This window comes from Sparus aurata, chromosome 10, assembly GCF_900880675.1.
Source record: "Sparus aurata chromosome 10, fSpaAur1.1, whole genome shotgun sequence".
Classification (NCBI taxonomy): domain Eukaryota; kingdom Metazoa; phylum Chordata; class Actinopteri; order Spariformes; family Sparidae; genus Sparus; species Sparus aurata.
Window position 1 is genome coordinate 25,305,649 of NC_044196.1, and position 18,759 is coordinate 25,324,407.

The window sequence follows — 18,759 nt, forward strand, 5'->3', positions numbered from 1 at the left end:
TGGCCCCTCACAGATTTGCCCTTGTTAATTCCGCCCCAACCTGTCAGGCTGACGTCCATAGTGACCACCTTCCTGGACAGGACAGAGCCCATGGGCACCCTGTGTGTCAGAAATGACGGGACTCACCAGTGGCGCAGCCCCCTGGTGCACCCCGGTGTGACCAGCACTCTCCATGCGCCATGACGCACGGGATCCAGCCCGCATGAGGCCACCCAAAGATGGAATTCCCTCATGTGGAGGCGGCCCGCTATGGACTACGAGGATGGCAAATGCCATCAGCCCGAGTAATCGAAGACACACTCTGAATTAAACAGATTTGCCTGGATGAAAGAGTGCGTGGCATGCCCTGAAAGCTTTCACTCGTTTCGCCGAGAGGCGCACTGTGAAAGTCACTGAGTCCAGGGATAATCCTAGAGAGATTATGCCCTGTGCTGGAGACAGCATGCTCTTTTCCACATTTATCATGAAACCTAGATCGAATAGGTGTCGTATGAGAATACGCGTGTGCGCCCTGCCTTTCGCTCCGACTGTGCCAGCATCAGCCAGTCGTTCAGATATGTGGCCAAGCAGATGCCCTGCCGTCTCAGCGGGGCTATTGCCGCTTCCGTGCACCGCACAAACACCCCTGGGCTCAAAGACAGACCGAAAGGGAGCATGCGGTACTCGTAACAAATCCCCTGGAAAGCGAATCACAGTTACTTTCTGTGGGGAGGATATATCAGGATGTGGAAATACGCGTCTTTCAGATCGACAGAAGTGAACCAATCGTTCTGTCGCACTAGGTGCAGCAGTGATGCATGCGTAAGCATCCTGAACTTGTATTTCCTGAGATATCTGTTCAGAGCATGTAGATCCAGGATAGGGCGAATACGGCGAACGGGGAACTTCCAGCTGCATCACCGTTGGAGAGAGGGGCAGTCAGGCCGCTCTCTTCTTCTTCCTGGCCTGGGCAGCTTGCGTGGGCTGTGCCGGTGGTGCTGCAGCAAATGCTGAGGGCTTCTTGGACCAGCCGACCCGACTGGGCAGGGGAGGTGGGGCGGGCTGGAGCTTCGACAGTTTAGGTATCTTAAACTGAGAGATCTGAGAAGAAGTCTGCGCGAAGGTCTTGCGCTGTGCATGCGGAGAGGGAGCTGGGGCCTTTTGAGGGAGGCAGAGCTGGAGAGCTTTGTCTTCCTTCTTTTTGGCTTCACACCACCGTTGCATTGAGGCCAGCGCGGAACCAAAAATCCCCTCCGGGACAATGGGCATGTCCAGGATGTCTTCCTTCTCTCTGTCGGACAGGTTGGCGAGGTTGAGCCACCGCGCTTGTTCCTGCAGAACCATAGCACCCAGCGCTCTTCCCGTGGCCTGGACCGTGCAGCGTTGGACAAGGAGACACAGGTCAGTGATGACCGGTATCTCCTCCTACGTGGCTGGGTCCAGGGCAGGAGGAGAAGCTGGGAGGCAGAGGAGAAGCTGGTGTGCTACTCTCATCTCCATCCCGAGAGGCAACGGAGGCCACGGGCTGCTTCATCCTCTGATATGAGGAGCTCCGAGGTGGCATCTTCAACGTCCCCATAGTCCAGTTCCAGGACGTCTTCCTCCTGCAGGGTCCTGCGACTAGGTCGAGCTGGCAACCCCAGCTGGCGCTAGCCTCCGGTGTTGCCACTGCAACGACCCCCGTCTCCTCTCCGGCTTTGACAGTAGCGCCGTCGGAAGGGAGATAGGGGTCATGTCCAGACAAGCTAGGCTGGTGGGCTAGCCGTCTGCGGAGACTCTTGATGGTGAACACTGCACAGTGTTGACACAAGCCAGGGACATCGATAGCTAGCTGGGCGTGTTCAAGCCCCAGCAGCTTGAGCAGTCCTGGTGTGGATTCTAACTCAATATCTTATTCCCGCAATGACAGAGTCGGGCTCCAGAGTCTCTGCACCCTCTGGTGTGAGGGGTTTTAGCCTCCATTCCTCGCGAGTTGTTGTGCAGGCAGGGAGTCGAGGCAGTTAGCTGGTGTGCTAACCGTGAAGAAGTCGAGAAATTAGCTGGTGTGCCAGTTCTCGGTGCTCGGACTGCCATGGTGGGGCGTCGAGGACGGTGCTGACCAAGCCGTGGAGGGCTCAGAAAGCACTGGGTTTGATTTGGCGTGACCAACGATGCAGGAAATATCCAAAGCTAGTAGCGCCCAGCAACACAAGCTAAATAAGAACTGTCTGTGGACAGTTTAGCTAGCTAGCCCTGGACGTGAGATGTGCTCTGAGTGAGAAGAGGTGTTTTAATGACATGCTGCCGTTTAAATGACGGACACATTTCACCAGCCAATCAGGATTGGCGTAATGAGATTAATGCTTGTGAGGGCTGCAGTGAGGCGTGCATCCCATAGTGAGACATCAAGGGAAATATTATGAAAGAGAACCGTCCATTACCAACGTCTTTGTTGGCCAATACAGCTCCACCCTAAAGTTAGTTTGTACAATTGTATTGTTTTTGTATACTGTCATTGATGCAAAACTGGCATTAGGATTGATTTGGGTTTAAAACAAATTAAACAGAATTGGTCCCGATTGAATTATTAGTATCAGTAAAGGGCAATTAATTGGATGTTTGATGTATTCATGAGCATGAGTTAAACTGAAGGTTCTTTTGAATATTTTTCCAGGTAATAAACAGAGGTACAATGCACAAAATAATCCTCCTGCTTATTCATCTTCCATCTGAAACTTCAGGTAATTTTCCATTAACAGCTTTTGCTGTCAATTTGTTCATAATTACTTTCCAGTCCCCCTGACAAAGATGGTAAATTTGCTTAAAATTATTTTCTGGTTAACATTATAGTTTTTTTGTTCTTATAGAAAGCAGGGTACACAGTGGACAGTAAGAGAGAGATAATTGAGAGGCAGGCAGAGAGCTATTTTACTGTCAATCACCCCAAAGAATAGGATAGTCTATTTGAAATTACAAAAATTGCTCTTCAGTGTTGGGATATCATCTGAACATAATGTGACCATATCTGAATATCTTCCCTTTCTCTTTGAAGGTCTTTGAATTTCCAGTCACTGACATACCTCAAGTAAATCTGCTGGATCATTCAGCCCATTACTCTTTTTCCCCTTGTTCTTCTTTTTGAAACTTTTTTTTCTCATGTCTTTGTTTACTCATCCTTTTCTTCACGCTTTGTTCTTTTGGGCTTTGTTTTCAATCAGCTCCATTCTGTTCCATCTTAGTTGGTCACTCAAGGCAATTTCAAAACTACCGTCAGTTTGTTATTGCTGCAGTCCAGAGATTTGTTGCTTTGTAGCATTTGTGCATCGATTGTGTGGGTTCCCTTTCTATTGAGACTTGTAGTTTACTATATTAATAAAGGTTTTATCTAATTTATTATTACTCTAAACCAACTGCTGTACCCAGTGTAACCAGTGTCTATCCCAAGACTTGGCGTCCCGTCGTTTGGGGGAAGACAGATTGAGTTTACATCGCATTTGTGACCAAGAGTATGGAGTGATTTGTTTTTAATTTATATAACTACCATGTAAGTAAGTGGAGGCAATGATGTAAAATTCATCACTTATGTTGCATGAGTGATGTCGCCTATGCTACAATATGTATGTTATGTATGTTACGTATGTTAAGTTACATATGTTAGGTTACTTTTGTCAGATTACATGAGTTATGGAATTTATGGAACTAACCAGGCTGAATTAAGTTATTTGAATCTAAAGTGTGATCTAAGTAGTTTTGGAGCCTCTACCAAACTGTGACCGTAAGACATTTCTACCATTCCAAAAGTCATAATATGTCATTATATGTGAATTGTTTGCAGTGTTGGGAATAAAGGCGTTAGAATAAACGGCGTTACTAACAGTGTTACTTTTTTCAGTAACGGGTAATCTAACTAATTACTATTTCCATCGTTATAACGGCGTTACCGTTACTGACTATTAAATGTGGCGCGTTACAAACTGAAGCTGATCATTGAAGCTGTTGTCATCTGACTCTGCTCTCAGCCACCGGAGCTGCAGAGCTGTTTTTTTTCCTCTAGTGAGGGAGGAGGGAGGGGCGAGACAACCGCATAAGTGATGATGATTGGCTCTCTAACGTTTAGTGAGAGTTCTTAAGCCAATCAGTAGCAATGTTCAGTTTACACACAAGCCACACACGCACACAGCAGCCTCACACATACAAACTAGCAGAGGTGAACTGCAGCGAGTCTGGAGGGAAAGTTAACGTTTTCAAAGTGCAAGTACAGACACTACTTTAATCTCCTTTGTCCACGTCCGTTGTAAGCAACTCTGATCTAATGAAGCATCTCTCAGTGGCACATGCTTCTACAAAACTAACACTGGCCAAAAACTCCATTGCTGAAGCTGTTGATGATAGCAGGCCAGGTGTGGCTAACGTGAGCTCCGCTAACAGCTTCACAAAAACTTGTGACACAGACTGAATTGAATGCAATGATAGACAGGTATGTTGTTGAGAACTTGCTCCTCTTATCAACATTTGACTCCTTCAGAGCACTCATTGGCAAAATATCGGTGAGAGCAGGTGCCGGTCCGCCATGCAGAAATACATTTTCTAAATACATATGTAGATGCCGAGTACGCTAAAATGACTGCCGAGCTCAAAAGGGGGAAGAAATAAAAGTAACACAATAGTTACTTTTCCTGGTAACTAATTACTTTTATAGTGGAGTAATTCCGTTACTGACTCAGTTACTATTTGGGAGAATTAACTAGTAACTATAACTAATTACTTTTTAAAAGTAACGTGCCCAACACTGATTGTTTGTCAGCAAGCTAACTTGATCATTGTAGCACTTCAGAAAAGCTTATAGGTGCATTACTGTCCCTTACTGGAGCTGGTGATGGTTAGAAAAAAACTAAATTCTTTATATCATTCCTGTTACTTTCCAGTAACCAGATTAGATCCAGATTAGAGAGTGTTTCATCAAATGTGTTAATTTCTCAGAGTATAAATCATGGACCTTGATGAAAAAAATCTGGTGAATTTAAAAGGTCGCAGGTATTTATGTGTCAGTACAGAAGGGGCTTGTACAGCATTGCATTGGATATGCATTCTACAGATTCTAGTTTAATAATGGGATTAACTGCCTTTGTCATACCTGTTTCAATTTACTAGTACTTGTCTGACAGTTGCCAGTTCATTACAGTGTATGCATAGTCCCGCATGATGCAAAGGTAAGGTAAAAGCAATTTGAAGGCTAATACTTTTAATACCTACAGATGAAATAAAGTCTTATTTATATTTTAAAACAAGCATTGTTCTGGAGTCCTGACTCACTTTGAAAATGTGATGACTACATATCAAGAGTGAGAAGTCTCTGACAAGTCTTGTCTCGGCCCACTTATCCATGGAGTATGGCTCCTCTGTTTGCTCTGAGATGGAATTAATGAAGCTGTTAAAAGCACATCCTCTGGGACCGAGAGAATATATGAAGAATCTAAAAAACAGACTGCACTTCTTATTATGCATTCTATTCCTAACCCCACTTTGCTGATCTTGTAACTCCCATAACTTCAAAGGCTGATAAAGATTTGAAGCGTTTGCAGGCTGCTAAGGCAGAGGTAGATGCCCTTGGCCAGTTTGTTAAGTCCTTATATCTCCTTCTGACCCCTTTACTCTTTGTATAAAGAAATGTTTAAACTTTGTAATCCACCAGACAGATGCTATCATATTACCTCCATTACCAGATCTTTATGCTCTAAAATCGATTCTCAAATCAAAATATCGATAGTTTTGATACTTCAGCCAGTTGAGGTAATGTATATCATTAAAAGGAACACAGTGGAAAGTAACTCAACTATTGAAGTCTAAATGATACCTGGTGGGAACTACTTTTTCTTCCACCTGGGTAAGTGTGTAATGCATAAGCATAACGGCATGCTGATCAGTCAGTCACTCAGTCTCAATCTGTAGACACAATGGCAGAGCGTAAACGGAATCATGGGTGGAGCTATTTCAGCTCCACAAACAGCCAAGACGCGGTTTGTGATGTTTGTGAAAAAACGGTAAGGAGTTATGGCAACACAACAAACCTTGTGAAACACCTCAGATTAAACCACAACACAGAATATGAGGCATTTATGATGAAGCGGACAGAAGAGGAGAGCACAGTCTCAGGTGCTGCTGCTAAGGCAAGACAGACGTCTCTGGCGAGGTCCTTCGGTGCTGCAGGCAGGCACTATCCAGGTACCAGTGTTGGGAATAACAGCGTTACAATAAACGGTGTTACTAACGGTGTTACTTTTTTTCAGTAACGGATAATCTAACTAATTACTATTTCCATCGTTACCACACCGTTACCGTAACTGACTATTAAATGTGGCGCGTTATAAACTGAAGCTGCTCATTGAAGCTGTTGTCATCCGACTCGGCTCTCAGCCACCGGAGCTGCACAGCTGTTTTATTTTACTATATTTCTAGCTTGGCAAGGGAGGAGGGAGGGGCAGGACAACCGCATAAGTGATGGTGATTGGCTCTCTAAAGTAGAGTGAGAGTTCGTAAGCCAATCAGAGGCAGTGTTCAGTTTACACAGAATCCACACACGCACACAGCAGCCTCGCACGCACAAACTAGCAGAGGTCAGCTGCAGCAATGGCGAGTCCGGAGGGAAAGTTGGCGTTTTGACAGCAGGCCAGGTGTTGCTAACATGAGCCCCACTGACAAAGAAGGACAGCAGATTTTTCTGCTCCAGCTACACAAAAACTTGACACAGACTGAAGTGAATGCAATGATAGGCAGGTATGTTGTTGAGTACATGCTCCTGTTATCAACAGCTGACCCAGACTCCTTCAGAGCACTCACTCAGTTACTTTTGGAAGAAGTAACTAGTAACTATACCTAATTACTTTTTTTAAAGTAACATGCCCAACATTGCCAGGTACAGAGGAAGAAAATGTGGAGCTTTAAGCGGCGCAAACTCTGTTGCTGTTGGAGTTGTTCAAATTAATAAATATGGTTCTGAAATAAGTAACAAAATAGATACATGCTTCAACAAATAGCTGCATGAGGTCAGCTTTGAGTAATAATATGTGTATCACTGAGATAATCTCACATAGGCAAAAAAGCCTAGATTTATTCAGGTAAGGTTTCCTAAAGAATGTATCATTAAAAGTGGATTACATAGACTAGTTGTCATTAAATCATACAGAGCAATTGCGATAAAACAGCCATGGTGAACTTAGAAAAATATATACTAGAAAAGTTGGATAATTTGATCTATAAAATATATCTATTATTATTTCCAATCAGTCTAATTTGCTTTAACTGTTAAATGAATATGTTTAAATGTAGGTATTGCCAAACTTGTGCAATTATTGTGGCATTTATTTACTTAATTAAATAATTTACTGGCAATTTCAATTTGAGTCACCCAGTATTATAAAACAGCAAGTGTTTGTATCCCCTTATTGTAGGCTATTTGGAGAGACTACGTACATAGTTGAATCTAAATAAGATTAAGGATTCAGTGCAGAGTAGCCCCATCATTTGTTTTCCCCTGATTTTAACATAAATAAATAAATCACTCTGATGTCTTGTATTCTTTATGAAGCAATTATTTGAAATACACTACTTTTTGTAAATTTACCAGACACATTAGGTGTATTTGCACAAAGTATCGGTATCGGATTGGTATCGCCGATACCAGCCTGAATTTTACTCAGTACCGTATCAGAAAGGAAATGTCTCTGTCTCTGGTGTCATTAGTGCTGTGCCCTCTTACTAAGTGAATGCTTAAATATTTCACTTTTTACCTTTACTGTCCCTCCTGACTTGGGCTGAATGCCCCTGGAACTTCTTTTATATTTTTCTCATATGCTCTGTGCCCTTCTAGAATACAGGTGAAAGGGGGGAAATGTTTAAACTAATAAGTATTACAATGAAATTTCCCCGCTCAAGTTATTTTTTTGTATGCAAAACTGTAGGAGTTACACTTTAATCCATCAGTAAAGGGAAGTGCCTCTACATGATGTGTGTCCAACAAATAAGGAGAATGTAACACACATCAAAAAGCAAACAGCAACATTGTTTCTTTCTTCTTTTTCGGGCACGCAATGAATCTTGGTCTATAGGAGGCCGCATTTGTGGGGTGCATTTGGAGGAGTTTCGAATTAGAACAGCCTTCGCGCAGCGTTGTTACGTAATTGGCCATCAAATGCAGCCCCCAAAGGATGCAGACCCTGAATTGGGTCACAGCAATTGATTGAGAAGAGAGGGAGAGACAAAGAGAGTGCGAAAAAGTTGATGTGCTGCATTATAATGTGAAATTCCTTTGTTGAGACTGTGACAGACTGATAACAAGTGTATTGTTATTTGAATTCCCTTAGACGTAACGTGAAATATTTTGCTCGATCGATTACTTTGACATGATAACTTGATGTCTAGCCTGTTATTGGTTGACTTCAATGAGAGCCCTATACAGTATAAGCATTGTTTTTCTAGGTTATGCTCAGCAACTACCTGCAACACACTTATCACACAATGATGCTTCTTGCTTTATAGTGTTTCATGAACTTTCAATCCAGTCTAGTCTCATGGCAAAGTATGTACGAGACCTTCCAGCCCATTAGGGGGTTGTGTGTGACGGTGTGCATCACCTCTGCATGACCAACCACCATTGCTGATGAAAATCTATCTGACATGACTCGGGCAGAAATGTTCAAAAAGGAGGTAATGTTTTTAAGTTTTATTCACTCTGTAACACTATCCCAGTTGTTATAGCGACAAGTGACCAAATGAAACACAATTGTTGGAAAGATTTGGGATAATGCATGTGCACAACTCAACAGCATGTAAGTTTAGTCATTTTTATACATTTTAATGCATTTTAATCCTGACAGAATCTGACAGATTCTCATTTTTCTTGTCATTTTTCTTGAGAGAACAGTCTCTTCCAGTCGCCCCTGAGGGAATCTTTAATTCTGAATAAATTACATTGAAGAATTACTATAGATTTGCTTAAGTTCTTTTTAAAGCAAAGTAACTGAAACACCGCAAACAGAAGTCTGACCTTAGTTCTACAGTGGCTAGCAACAGATAAGTGGCATTAGAAAAGAAGCTTGTTTTGGTCTGAAATCACTTTTAGCATATGCCTGGACCTTCATTTTCAAGAATCACTCAGCACTCAACAAGAAAAGGTCTTGTGCAAACCCCAGCTGACAGCCCTCTAGAGACAACTATTCAAGAAAAGTGCTGAGGGAGAGCACAATGAGCTTCCAGACTTAAAGTGAATTTACAACTCTACTGGTGTTTAAGTTTGTCAAGGGTCCTTGGCAGCCCTCTCCTGCAAAGGGCTTTGAGCAGATCTTTAATGGAGCACTCAGTGATGCAATGAAGAGAGAAAGGGAGGGTGACATTGTCTCTGTCTGAAAACTCACCTCCCTCTAATTGCCTCAAGTCCTATTGATTACCCAAGGCCCCTCACACCTTTTCTGTGTGATCCCCTCATACTGTGTGTAATCCCCTCACAGAGTTTACAGACCCACCCAGTTGCTGTTTTCTGATGTGGTTAGCAGTATTGATCAAAGTGTGCTTATGTGTGTGAGTGTGTGTGTGTGTGTGTGTGTGTGTGTGTGTGTGTGTGTGTTGTGCTCACCTAACAGATGTGATCGCTCATAATTTGGACACTGAAAAGAAGTAAGTAAACACATGGCTGCATACTGATGTTTAGTTAGGATCAAAGTGTTTGATGATCAACTTCGCACGCAAAGTCCACACAAGCCTACACACACATAGCCTGCATCCACTGCCTTTAACACAGACCTAGTCTCACAGCAACATCAAATCCAGTGAGTGGGCAGCAAACCTGAGCTTCCATCACTCCCCTCCTGCCAGGCCTGGAGGTGTGTTTAAGCAGCAGTTTGATCCCCAGCTCATATTACCACAAATTCTACCGTTACAACACACACCATCACCGCCAGTCACTCTCTCCCCCCTGTCTCGCTTTCTATCTGTCTCTCTTTGTGTCCCTAAGGGAAATTAAGATGACTCCATTCCCACACGATTAAATGTTTTCATACTTTCTGGCCCTCTACTAGTTTGTGTTTTTTTTTGTGTGTGTGTGTGTGTGTGTGTGTGTGTGTGTGTGTGTGTGTGTGTGTGTGTGTGTGTGTGTGTGTGTGTGTGTGTGTGTGTGAATAGGATGAGATGGCAGATCCCGCGCAGGCGGTTGTGGTGAGGGATGGAAAGTGAGAAAAGTGAGTACATATAATCTCACTCTGTCTCTTCATCGATTATAAGAACCTTGGACCCTGGCGATAACGCCTGCCAATTAGACATGCCGCCACAGTTGGCAATCCAGTAATATCTAGGCTTAAGTCACCTACTGTACCTCTTGGCTCTTGTTTTCAGCTGATCGTCTGCCTGCTTTTTGAAATTCACTTGAGTTCTGAAGCTGTCCGTGGACTCAGTAACTAGAACGTGTGTAGGAGTGGTGCAAGAGGGCAGAAATACCAAAAGATTTGGAAAAAGTGGGACTATAGATCAGATGTAGCAGCACCACATTGACTAAACCATAGCATTTTCCTACCTAAGAAAGGATGCAACTTAAGCGTTTGTTTGAACCTTTTTTAGCATAATTAAGAATTTTGAATCTATATCTAATTATAGCATCTTTCTCATTATGTGTGGAGGCTTTTGTTTGTTCTTTTTCAAGAGAAATTGGTGCATTCAAAGTGCTGCTTTCAGCCCATTCATTCTCTGTGTCCCTGGGTCGGAGCCATTGAATGTAGGAGGATATCCTGTGTCATCCTGTCACAGTGTCTTTTTCTGTAGTTATTATTTCATTTTGGATGACTGACTACAGCACATGATGTTCATCGAAAAATTTAGTTTCAACATTAATGTAGGAAGCAGGACGTAAAGCGTTTTATGTGGCAAACAGGGTCTGGGGTCTGGGTTGCGGATTGGCACATAAGACATTAATGCAGCATGGAGTTTGTATCTTTGCGCAATCTTTCATGTTTGTTCTTGTTTTTAAACCATAACCTCAGTCTTTCCCTATTTTCAAGTGTTCGAAGGCTGTTCTCAGATGGCCTAATCATTGCTGGCTATTGCCAACAGTGTGGGAAACACTGTAAAAACTAGGGTCACAGGCGCTCACAGATGGCCTGATGAGTCAGGACCCTCACCTGAACCCTAACATTTGGGAAGTACAATGCTAAATTGCTGGTGTTCATCATGGAATTTCCCTGACCTTAACCATAATGTAAACATAGTTTTCCTGGTACGAACATACTTTAACCTTAACTGTACGGTAGTTGCCACAAACAAATATGGGTGCGAGAGAAGTCATTTCTAAAAGTGTTGGCATTGGATGTTAGAAAATATTTTACATGAAATCAAAAGCTCTACCTGGCAAGAAGATGTTTTTTTTTTGTTTGATGCTTCCAATTTGGGCATCAAAATCATTCATTTTTAAACCCTACATAAAGGGGCTTTAATCAGTATAGAAATCAGTCCATTCCAATCACAGGAAAACATAGTTGAGGATATGGATAAAATTAAAATGGGATTTTACTCTGATAAAACACATTTTTTTATTATCAGGCGATGTTTTACCCCAAGGCTTGGGTGTCTTGTCTTATTTAACCAGCCATGTTTCTGTACTTTCAGTAGATCATTTCAGTTCTCCTTTGGTTCTCTCGAATCACACATCTTTAACTAGATGTCTTGTAATTCCTGCCCAGCTTACCAGAGTAAAATGTTCATTCAGCTTCGAGCCTGCTCTTTCAACAACACACTAGAGCAAAGAGTTTTCATTTCTTCTAAAACTGACAGTTTCAGAGTAGCAACACTAGAGTAGATTTCAGCGAGCTCATGGGAAATAAAATGTTCAGTTCATTAACAGATAGATCCTCCTACCTTTTTCTTGTTGGTCGGGCAGATGTAGAAGCTGGTCACCACAATAGTCGTGCCTGGCATCAGGTTAAGTTTGGTGTAGGTTGTGCCGTAATCCGTAGACCTGGATGCAGGCGGAAAAAAACAAGGACAAGTATACTTTTAAGAACATTTTTGTGGTCATTTCCTTTTGTAATGATTTCCTGAACTGCACAATATCAAAAGCAAATCGCATTATGGTAATGATTTGGAGAACAGGACTTCTAAAAATTCTGCTGTGCCCACAATATGTTGATAGTTCATTAAATTGGATAACTTTCCCGGGTTCTATTTCACCAAAATACTTCTTATCCTGCATATTAAAACAATAGCTGCTCCATAGAAAACCTTTGCATTGACAGAAGAAGATTAAGTCTCCAAAAACCTTGGAAAAGCTGACCTGCGGATTCTCTGAAAAGTCACTTCAGGCGGTATATCAGCTCTCTGTTCATCATATCATCTTTGTCGTCCAAAGTCTCAGCCCAGTGACAAATAAGAAATGGCTGGACAACCTGTCATTGCCAGGACGAGAAAAACAGCCCAGGCTACCAATGAAGTACTGGCCAATTCCCAAATCTGGCAGCTATAAGAGCAGGTTTGGAGTCCTCTGTGTGGCTGAGATTGATAGCTAGCTGCTGGATTGTTTTTCCAGTCTGGCTCACTCACACCCAGTGAGCAGAGGGAAGGTGATTGTTTTCTTGACAGGTTTTGAAAAACGGCACGTTTCAGTTCAGTTTGGCAGGGCTGGAGAGAGGTGACCGCTTATTGATAATTAATGTTTCAAATTCCTGTCAGGAACATACACAATAAAGTCTAATACAGGAAACATTATCCTCAAGCATGGGAGGTGAATGCAGAAAATGAATTTAACCAAGCAGTAAATACACAATAAGAATGCAAAATCTACTGTATTTGTATTTGCTTTCTCTGGTGTGCAACTCTCCAGTGCTAATTTCAAAAGCAATCCAAAGCACACAGGAATAGAGATACTGTAGCATTTAGCCGAGGCTTGAAGGTTCAACAGGAGGCAGCCGGAAAGAAGAGGTCTTGATGAAAGAGAGTGATGAGCTAGCACGTCAGCCTGGTTAAGGATGAGAGGATTTACTCTTTCGCTCAGTGGGGCATCAGCCACTGACAGACATACACACAATGAGACACGATCACACCAGAAGCCCTGCCAAGCCATTCGGCAATCAGCTCTCCCAGAGTGCTCCAGTACAGCTGGAGAAAATGGAGTGGCATAGCGGGGGTGAGCTATTTCTCCGCAATGAACTGGCAAGTGTTTTCATCTTCCTCTCAGGCCTGTGTGTGGTGTTTAACCTGGGATTACTTGAAGGACATGGACAGATCTAGTGCTGATGACTGTGTTAGCAGCCAGAGCTCAGTGCTTATCTTGAAACCCCACTTGTGGATGGAGTAAAGGCCTATTAGGCCTGATGTGTAGGGTTCCACTGAGAGGCTGGAACATCAGAGTGTAAGGTCAAAAACCACCCTGATTCATTCTTAATGAGGTAAGATGACAATAAACATCTTAATGATTTAGTTTGAATTCATGTTGAATTCTCATTATTATATTCCTGTATCAGACTCAAGCCACCGACCCAAAGCATCAGCATTCTTTTTCAAATTCCTGTTAAAAGATTGCAGTACATGGTGTTGATTTAATTGTGTACTTAAATGCAAACACACTGGCTTGTCTCGCCATTCTGTTTCTCTCTTCTGTTTGGGTCTGCTCTGCTTACTGTCTTCATCAGCAGTATGTTTTATATAGTTGCCCAAAATTTCACCTGTGATTCTGTTTTAATACCAGCAGGAGAGGTGATGGAGGAAGCCCGTCTGTGATAATGTTGCCTATGGAAACCAACATGGGACAGAATGACATCACAACAACCAGGTGCACTTACACATTTGTTTACTAAATAAAGTCTATGTGAGGGAAGCACTGGAGCATAAAGTTGTGATGACACATCAAGCACTCATTTGGCAACATTTGGCTCTGCTATATTCTCTCTTCTCTATGTTCACCAGCTAGTTGCCAACTTTTCTGTCAGTTGTTTGGTGCTGGGCAGGTGGTCTACATGGACATATGCATGTTTTTTTCTGAAAACAAAAAAACGGCTGCTGCTGTAAACAAGGTTAAAGAGAGCTAAAGTAGAGCTTAGATGAACTGCAGACTAAGTGAGCATTGACAGTGCTAGTGCTATAGACCCTTTTCACAGCAGACATTTTGACTTGTCAAAGCACAGGTGGACTTTACTGATACGGCTTACAATGGGCCATCATTGACATTACTGATCACTATTGTGTTTTTCCTGTTTTGACAAATCAAAATGTCTCAAAATGTTTATACTTTTTAACTCTTGATTTTTATCTCATAATTATAACTTTTTATGTCATAATTTTGGCTCTTTAGCTCATAATTTAACTCATAATGAGTGTTATGAGGGCTCTCTGCGGCTCCCTTGAAGAAGGTTTGTGTGTTTATTAATCTTTTGTTTCTCTCAGCAAGGTGACTAAAGGTGATTGATTAGGAAATGTGAGGTGATTAAGATATATGATCTACTAAGATCAAGTAGATGTGGCTGGAGTATATTTTTTTTAAAAACCCCGCCTGGGTGTCAGAGATATAACAAAAAAGGACTGAGGTTACTCATGTGAATAAAGTTAAGTTAAGTACATTGAAAAATGTTGCCAAGCAAAGGGGAGGAGTCACAGGGCAATGCTATGACATTTTGCAACTAATGAGGCTAATTTGGGGGGTTGGGGGGTGGTTGCTGTGGAAAGTCCTGAGAGTCTCAGCACCTGATGTGGGAAAAATAATGATGTTGAGTTAATAGGAGAGCTCATTTTGTACCATCTGCCAACCAGACCTTTGGATTAAGAAACTATAGAAGATTGATGAGGAATAATTACTTTGACACAGAGTGGAGAGCTGATGTAAGGGGAGATGACGGAGCACAGGGAGGGGGAAAAGGGCGAAGTGTTGTGCCTAAAATGTAGTCTATTAAACTCAATATAGCCCTCAAACATTACATCTGAGCAGAAAAGCAGGGCATCATGGTGCACACACAAAGAATATTACCTTTCGATGTGTACAAAGGGGTGTTTCATTTAAATGTGTCACTGCCAGCCTATTCAGCAAAAAAACACAGAATCTTAATCAGTGGACAGTGGATGGAGAAACATTCATTTCTGATACAAAAAATGAGGAGAACACTGAGGAGAGTGGGATAACAAGAGATGGGAAAGGGGAGAGGATGGCAGAAATGGAAGTCACTGTGAGAGAGGATGTGACAGAGACAGACACTGCGGGTGAAATTGTATTTTCCTTGATGCACTTGAGAAAACAGAGAATGTGGAAGCACTTTGGGGCAGTGACAGGTGCTGATTCAGATTTAATGTCCTAATATGTCAAGGTTGCTACCAGTGCCTGACATCCCAGGGAGGACAAATCCAGAGGGTCGATGATTCAAGAAATATAGGAGGGGTGGGGATGAGAACAGATGTACATTTCTGATAAATCAACCTAAAGATCGTCAACATGAGGTGTGTTATAAGTGGATCCTTCACTGTGCTTGTATGCTGCTGGGAGCTCAGTGCTGAGGCAGACAGATGCTGTCAGTCTGAGTCAGGCCCAGGCAGCCAGACGTCCAGACTGTTAGGTTTGATAAGGCTTATCAGTGATTGGTTTACATACTGATGTCCCAGCGAGCCCAGCCAGCAATTGGGGGCAGTTGGAAAGGTCCACCGACAAGACAGAGGACTGAGCCGCATCTGCCTGTGGAGAATGTGTCAGAGCTTTCAATCAACTGTGCGACATACTGCACTGCCTAAGACACAAAAGGCAGAGAAAATCTGCAATGCATTACAATGCTGCTACTCCCTTGACAAGAGTTGTGAAGCATGAGGAAAATTTGCTTTCTTGCCAGGGTATCCTTCACCAGGGTAATTAAAGAAGTTGTGCCAAATGTTGTCAAGAGTGGCTTTAAGTTCAGGTCATGAGCACTCATAACAATCTGAGCCCACCTATCTTTCTTTTTGAAAGAGCAAGGAATTGGCAGGAGATGGGAGCATTTGATTTATCACAGCAATGACTTGTGTTCTAAAATACTGTTGAGAGAGATGGCTGGCATTACGTTAAGGCTGATTAAGAGTGATTAAAAGCGATGAATCATTTAAAAAAAAAAAAAAACACCTGATGGAGCATGCTAACAAAAAGTGCAGTCACATCATTTTGTGCTTTGGAAAGGTAAATGTGCAAAAATATAGTTTCATAACACAGTTCTGTGATGCTGGGACAATGAACCTAGGAGGTATGATGGTAAAAAAAAAAAAAAGAATGGTGGATGCTCCCATATGTTTCACACATGGACAGGTCATCAGTGCTGACCTCTTTCTGGCACGCATTTTTACTTGACTGCACCTGTTTTTTTGTAACAGATAAGGCAACTCCTCTGTTCCATTGTAGTGGACAACTACTTTTCTTAACTTTACAATATATTCCTTACTAACTATAAAATACACTTACAGTTGGAGTCTAAGAACAAGGATGAGCACCCAGCTTATATACTTTTGGTCCAGGGGGTTTCCATGCCCCTGGACCATCCTACTTTCACTATGATCAATATGGGCTTTCCACTATCATTTTTGGAATTTTATTTATAGCCGCATCTCACCCATTTTAGGATGTCTTTTTTAAAAGCCTACAGACGTCACACCTGGGCCCCTCCCTTCCTTGGGCCCTGGTGTCTGGCAACACTTACACTTTATTTATTTTCACATTGTCACTTTATAACCTCAAGTAAGACAGTGATTTTCCCCCATCAACTCCATCAAATACAAAATACAGGTTAGAGCTTAGCAGGGACTACAAAGTGCATTCCATCATATATGAGTAGCAATGCTGGGTTTCACAGGCGGGGTGGTGCCACATTTCAGTCAGGTCTCAGCCACTACACCATCTATCTGTTTATTTTCCCTACTTTTTACAGCATTGCAATAGTATATAGATGATAAAGCTAAGGGAGTCTTAAGTGTACCCTGGTCAATGGGTTTATGACCATTTGATCTGGCCCGATTGTGTCAAAGCCTGGCTTTATTGACTGCAGAATGGAATGGAGAATTATATAGCGTGGCTTCCAGCGGTCTACCACATCTTGCTAAGAGAGGTGCAGGAGAGATGTATAGCAACTGATTGAATATACCTGTGGGAATGATGACCTTGCTGGTTCTACTGTCTTTTCAAGACATTAGTCGCCATGTTGGGAAGTGGTTGTGACAATCTCAAACACAGACAGAAAGATTTTAACACTCAGCCCGTCAGTGTGAATGCTCCTCAGCTGTGAATGCCTCCAGAAAATGGCAGCAAAAAGACGACCAGTGAACTTCCCTTTGGCTTCAGGATGACAGTAGTAGAGGTGTCAATGGTCACAACTCATGAAAAGGCAACTAGAACTACTTTATACCAAATAGTCAAAATGACAACTTCTGACAGTGGTCTGTGGCTTATCCACAGTAACTGGGGCAATATTTTTTGAAAAGAAATTTAGTTGTTGATTTTTTATTTTTATTGTTTTAAGTGAAACTCTTGCCAAAATGCAACTTATGTTTTTTTTGTAAATGTATATGAGTCAAACCTTTGTGTCAAAACATAATTACGACAAAAGAGGCACTTTTAAGATATATTTTTTGGGTCAACCTTTTTTTCAATGGGAGTGCTTGAGGCAACTTAGCGATAGCTTCAAAATCGCTAGTTGTCCAAAAACATTATTTTTAGTAAACTCTGTATACACAAACAATGTTTTCAATGCTCATGTTAATGTGTAGAGACCCTGGTGATACTACGAGCAAAGTTTCATATTGTGTCGAGTCTTCTTAGTGTTCTAAAAATAGCGATGTTGACGCTATCGCTAATTTGCCCCAAGCACCATTAGGGATGCGCATCATTAACCGGTTTCGTTTTGGAACCGGTTCTGAGTCAAATGATTCTAACAAAAACCCTTTACAATTCCGCTATCAATTTTTCCCGGGCTGCACCGCCACTGTAAACAAACGTACCCAACTCGCAAATTTGCGATGACGTCACACAAAAACACACACAAGCTGCTGCAGGGCAGAGGTGAGCTGCTACATGCGATGCACTGTGGAGAAATGTCGTCCCGGCAAAAACAATTCAAAGTCTGGCTACATTTCACAAAGAAGGACAACACCTCGGGGATCGTCCACTGTAATACCTGTAAGAGGGATCTGCGCGCCAAAGGCGGTAATACAACTAATATTTCCAAGCATTTGGCCACACAACACGGCATTATACTCCAGCAATGCCGTGTGTTTGACACACTTAGCAGCACCAGTGCTAGCACTAGCACAGCAGGTAAAATTAAACAACTGGCTAACGTCATGTGATAATGATGAAATGAGGATAATTTAATCAGCCAAGCCCTGCCCGTTCCTTGTTTGTTGTTCCTCTTGTTCCTCTATGGGATTATCCTTAGCCAATAGCCACTTGACTTGTAGACTCATCTTACTCATTTGAGTATTGTTTATTTGTTTATTGAGGACTCATTTGAGTATTGTTTATTCTCAGCAGTGAATAATGAAGATTTATATTAATAAACCAGGTTGTATTCTTTCCTGTACTTGTTACTTGTTTTTCAGCCTATTTGGGAATCTATAAGAGAATCGATAAAAAACCAGATCGATAAACAGGAATTGATAAAGCATCGGAATCGCTAAATCCTTATCAACATACAGCCCTAAGCACCATCCACTCATCCATCCATCTTCTTCCGCGTCATCAGCTCTGTCACCCGGGAGTAGAGCCGCTGCTCCTCCACATCGGGAGGAGCCAGCTGAGGTGGCTCGGACATCTGTTTCGGAGGCCCCCGGGAC

At 42.4% G+C, this 18,759-nt stretch overlaps 1 protein-coding gene across 1 annotated transcript in view; it reads right to left on the bottom strand.

The window, feature by feature from the left end:
• The window catches only part of sorcs2 (sortilin-related VPS10 domain containing receptor 2), a 582,832-nt gene that overhangs the window by 429,170 nt on the left and 134,903 nt on the right, over positions 1 to 18,759 (bottom strand). The window contains 1 exon segment of the mRNA XM_030431509.1: positions 11,854 to 11,953. Within this exon segment, the coding sequence (XP_030287369.1) occupies positions 11,854 to 11,913 (60 nt within the window). The 5' untranslated portion in view covers positions 11,914 to 11,953.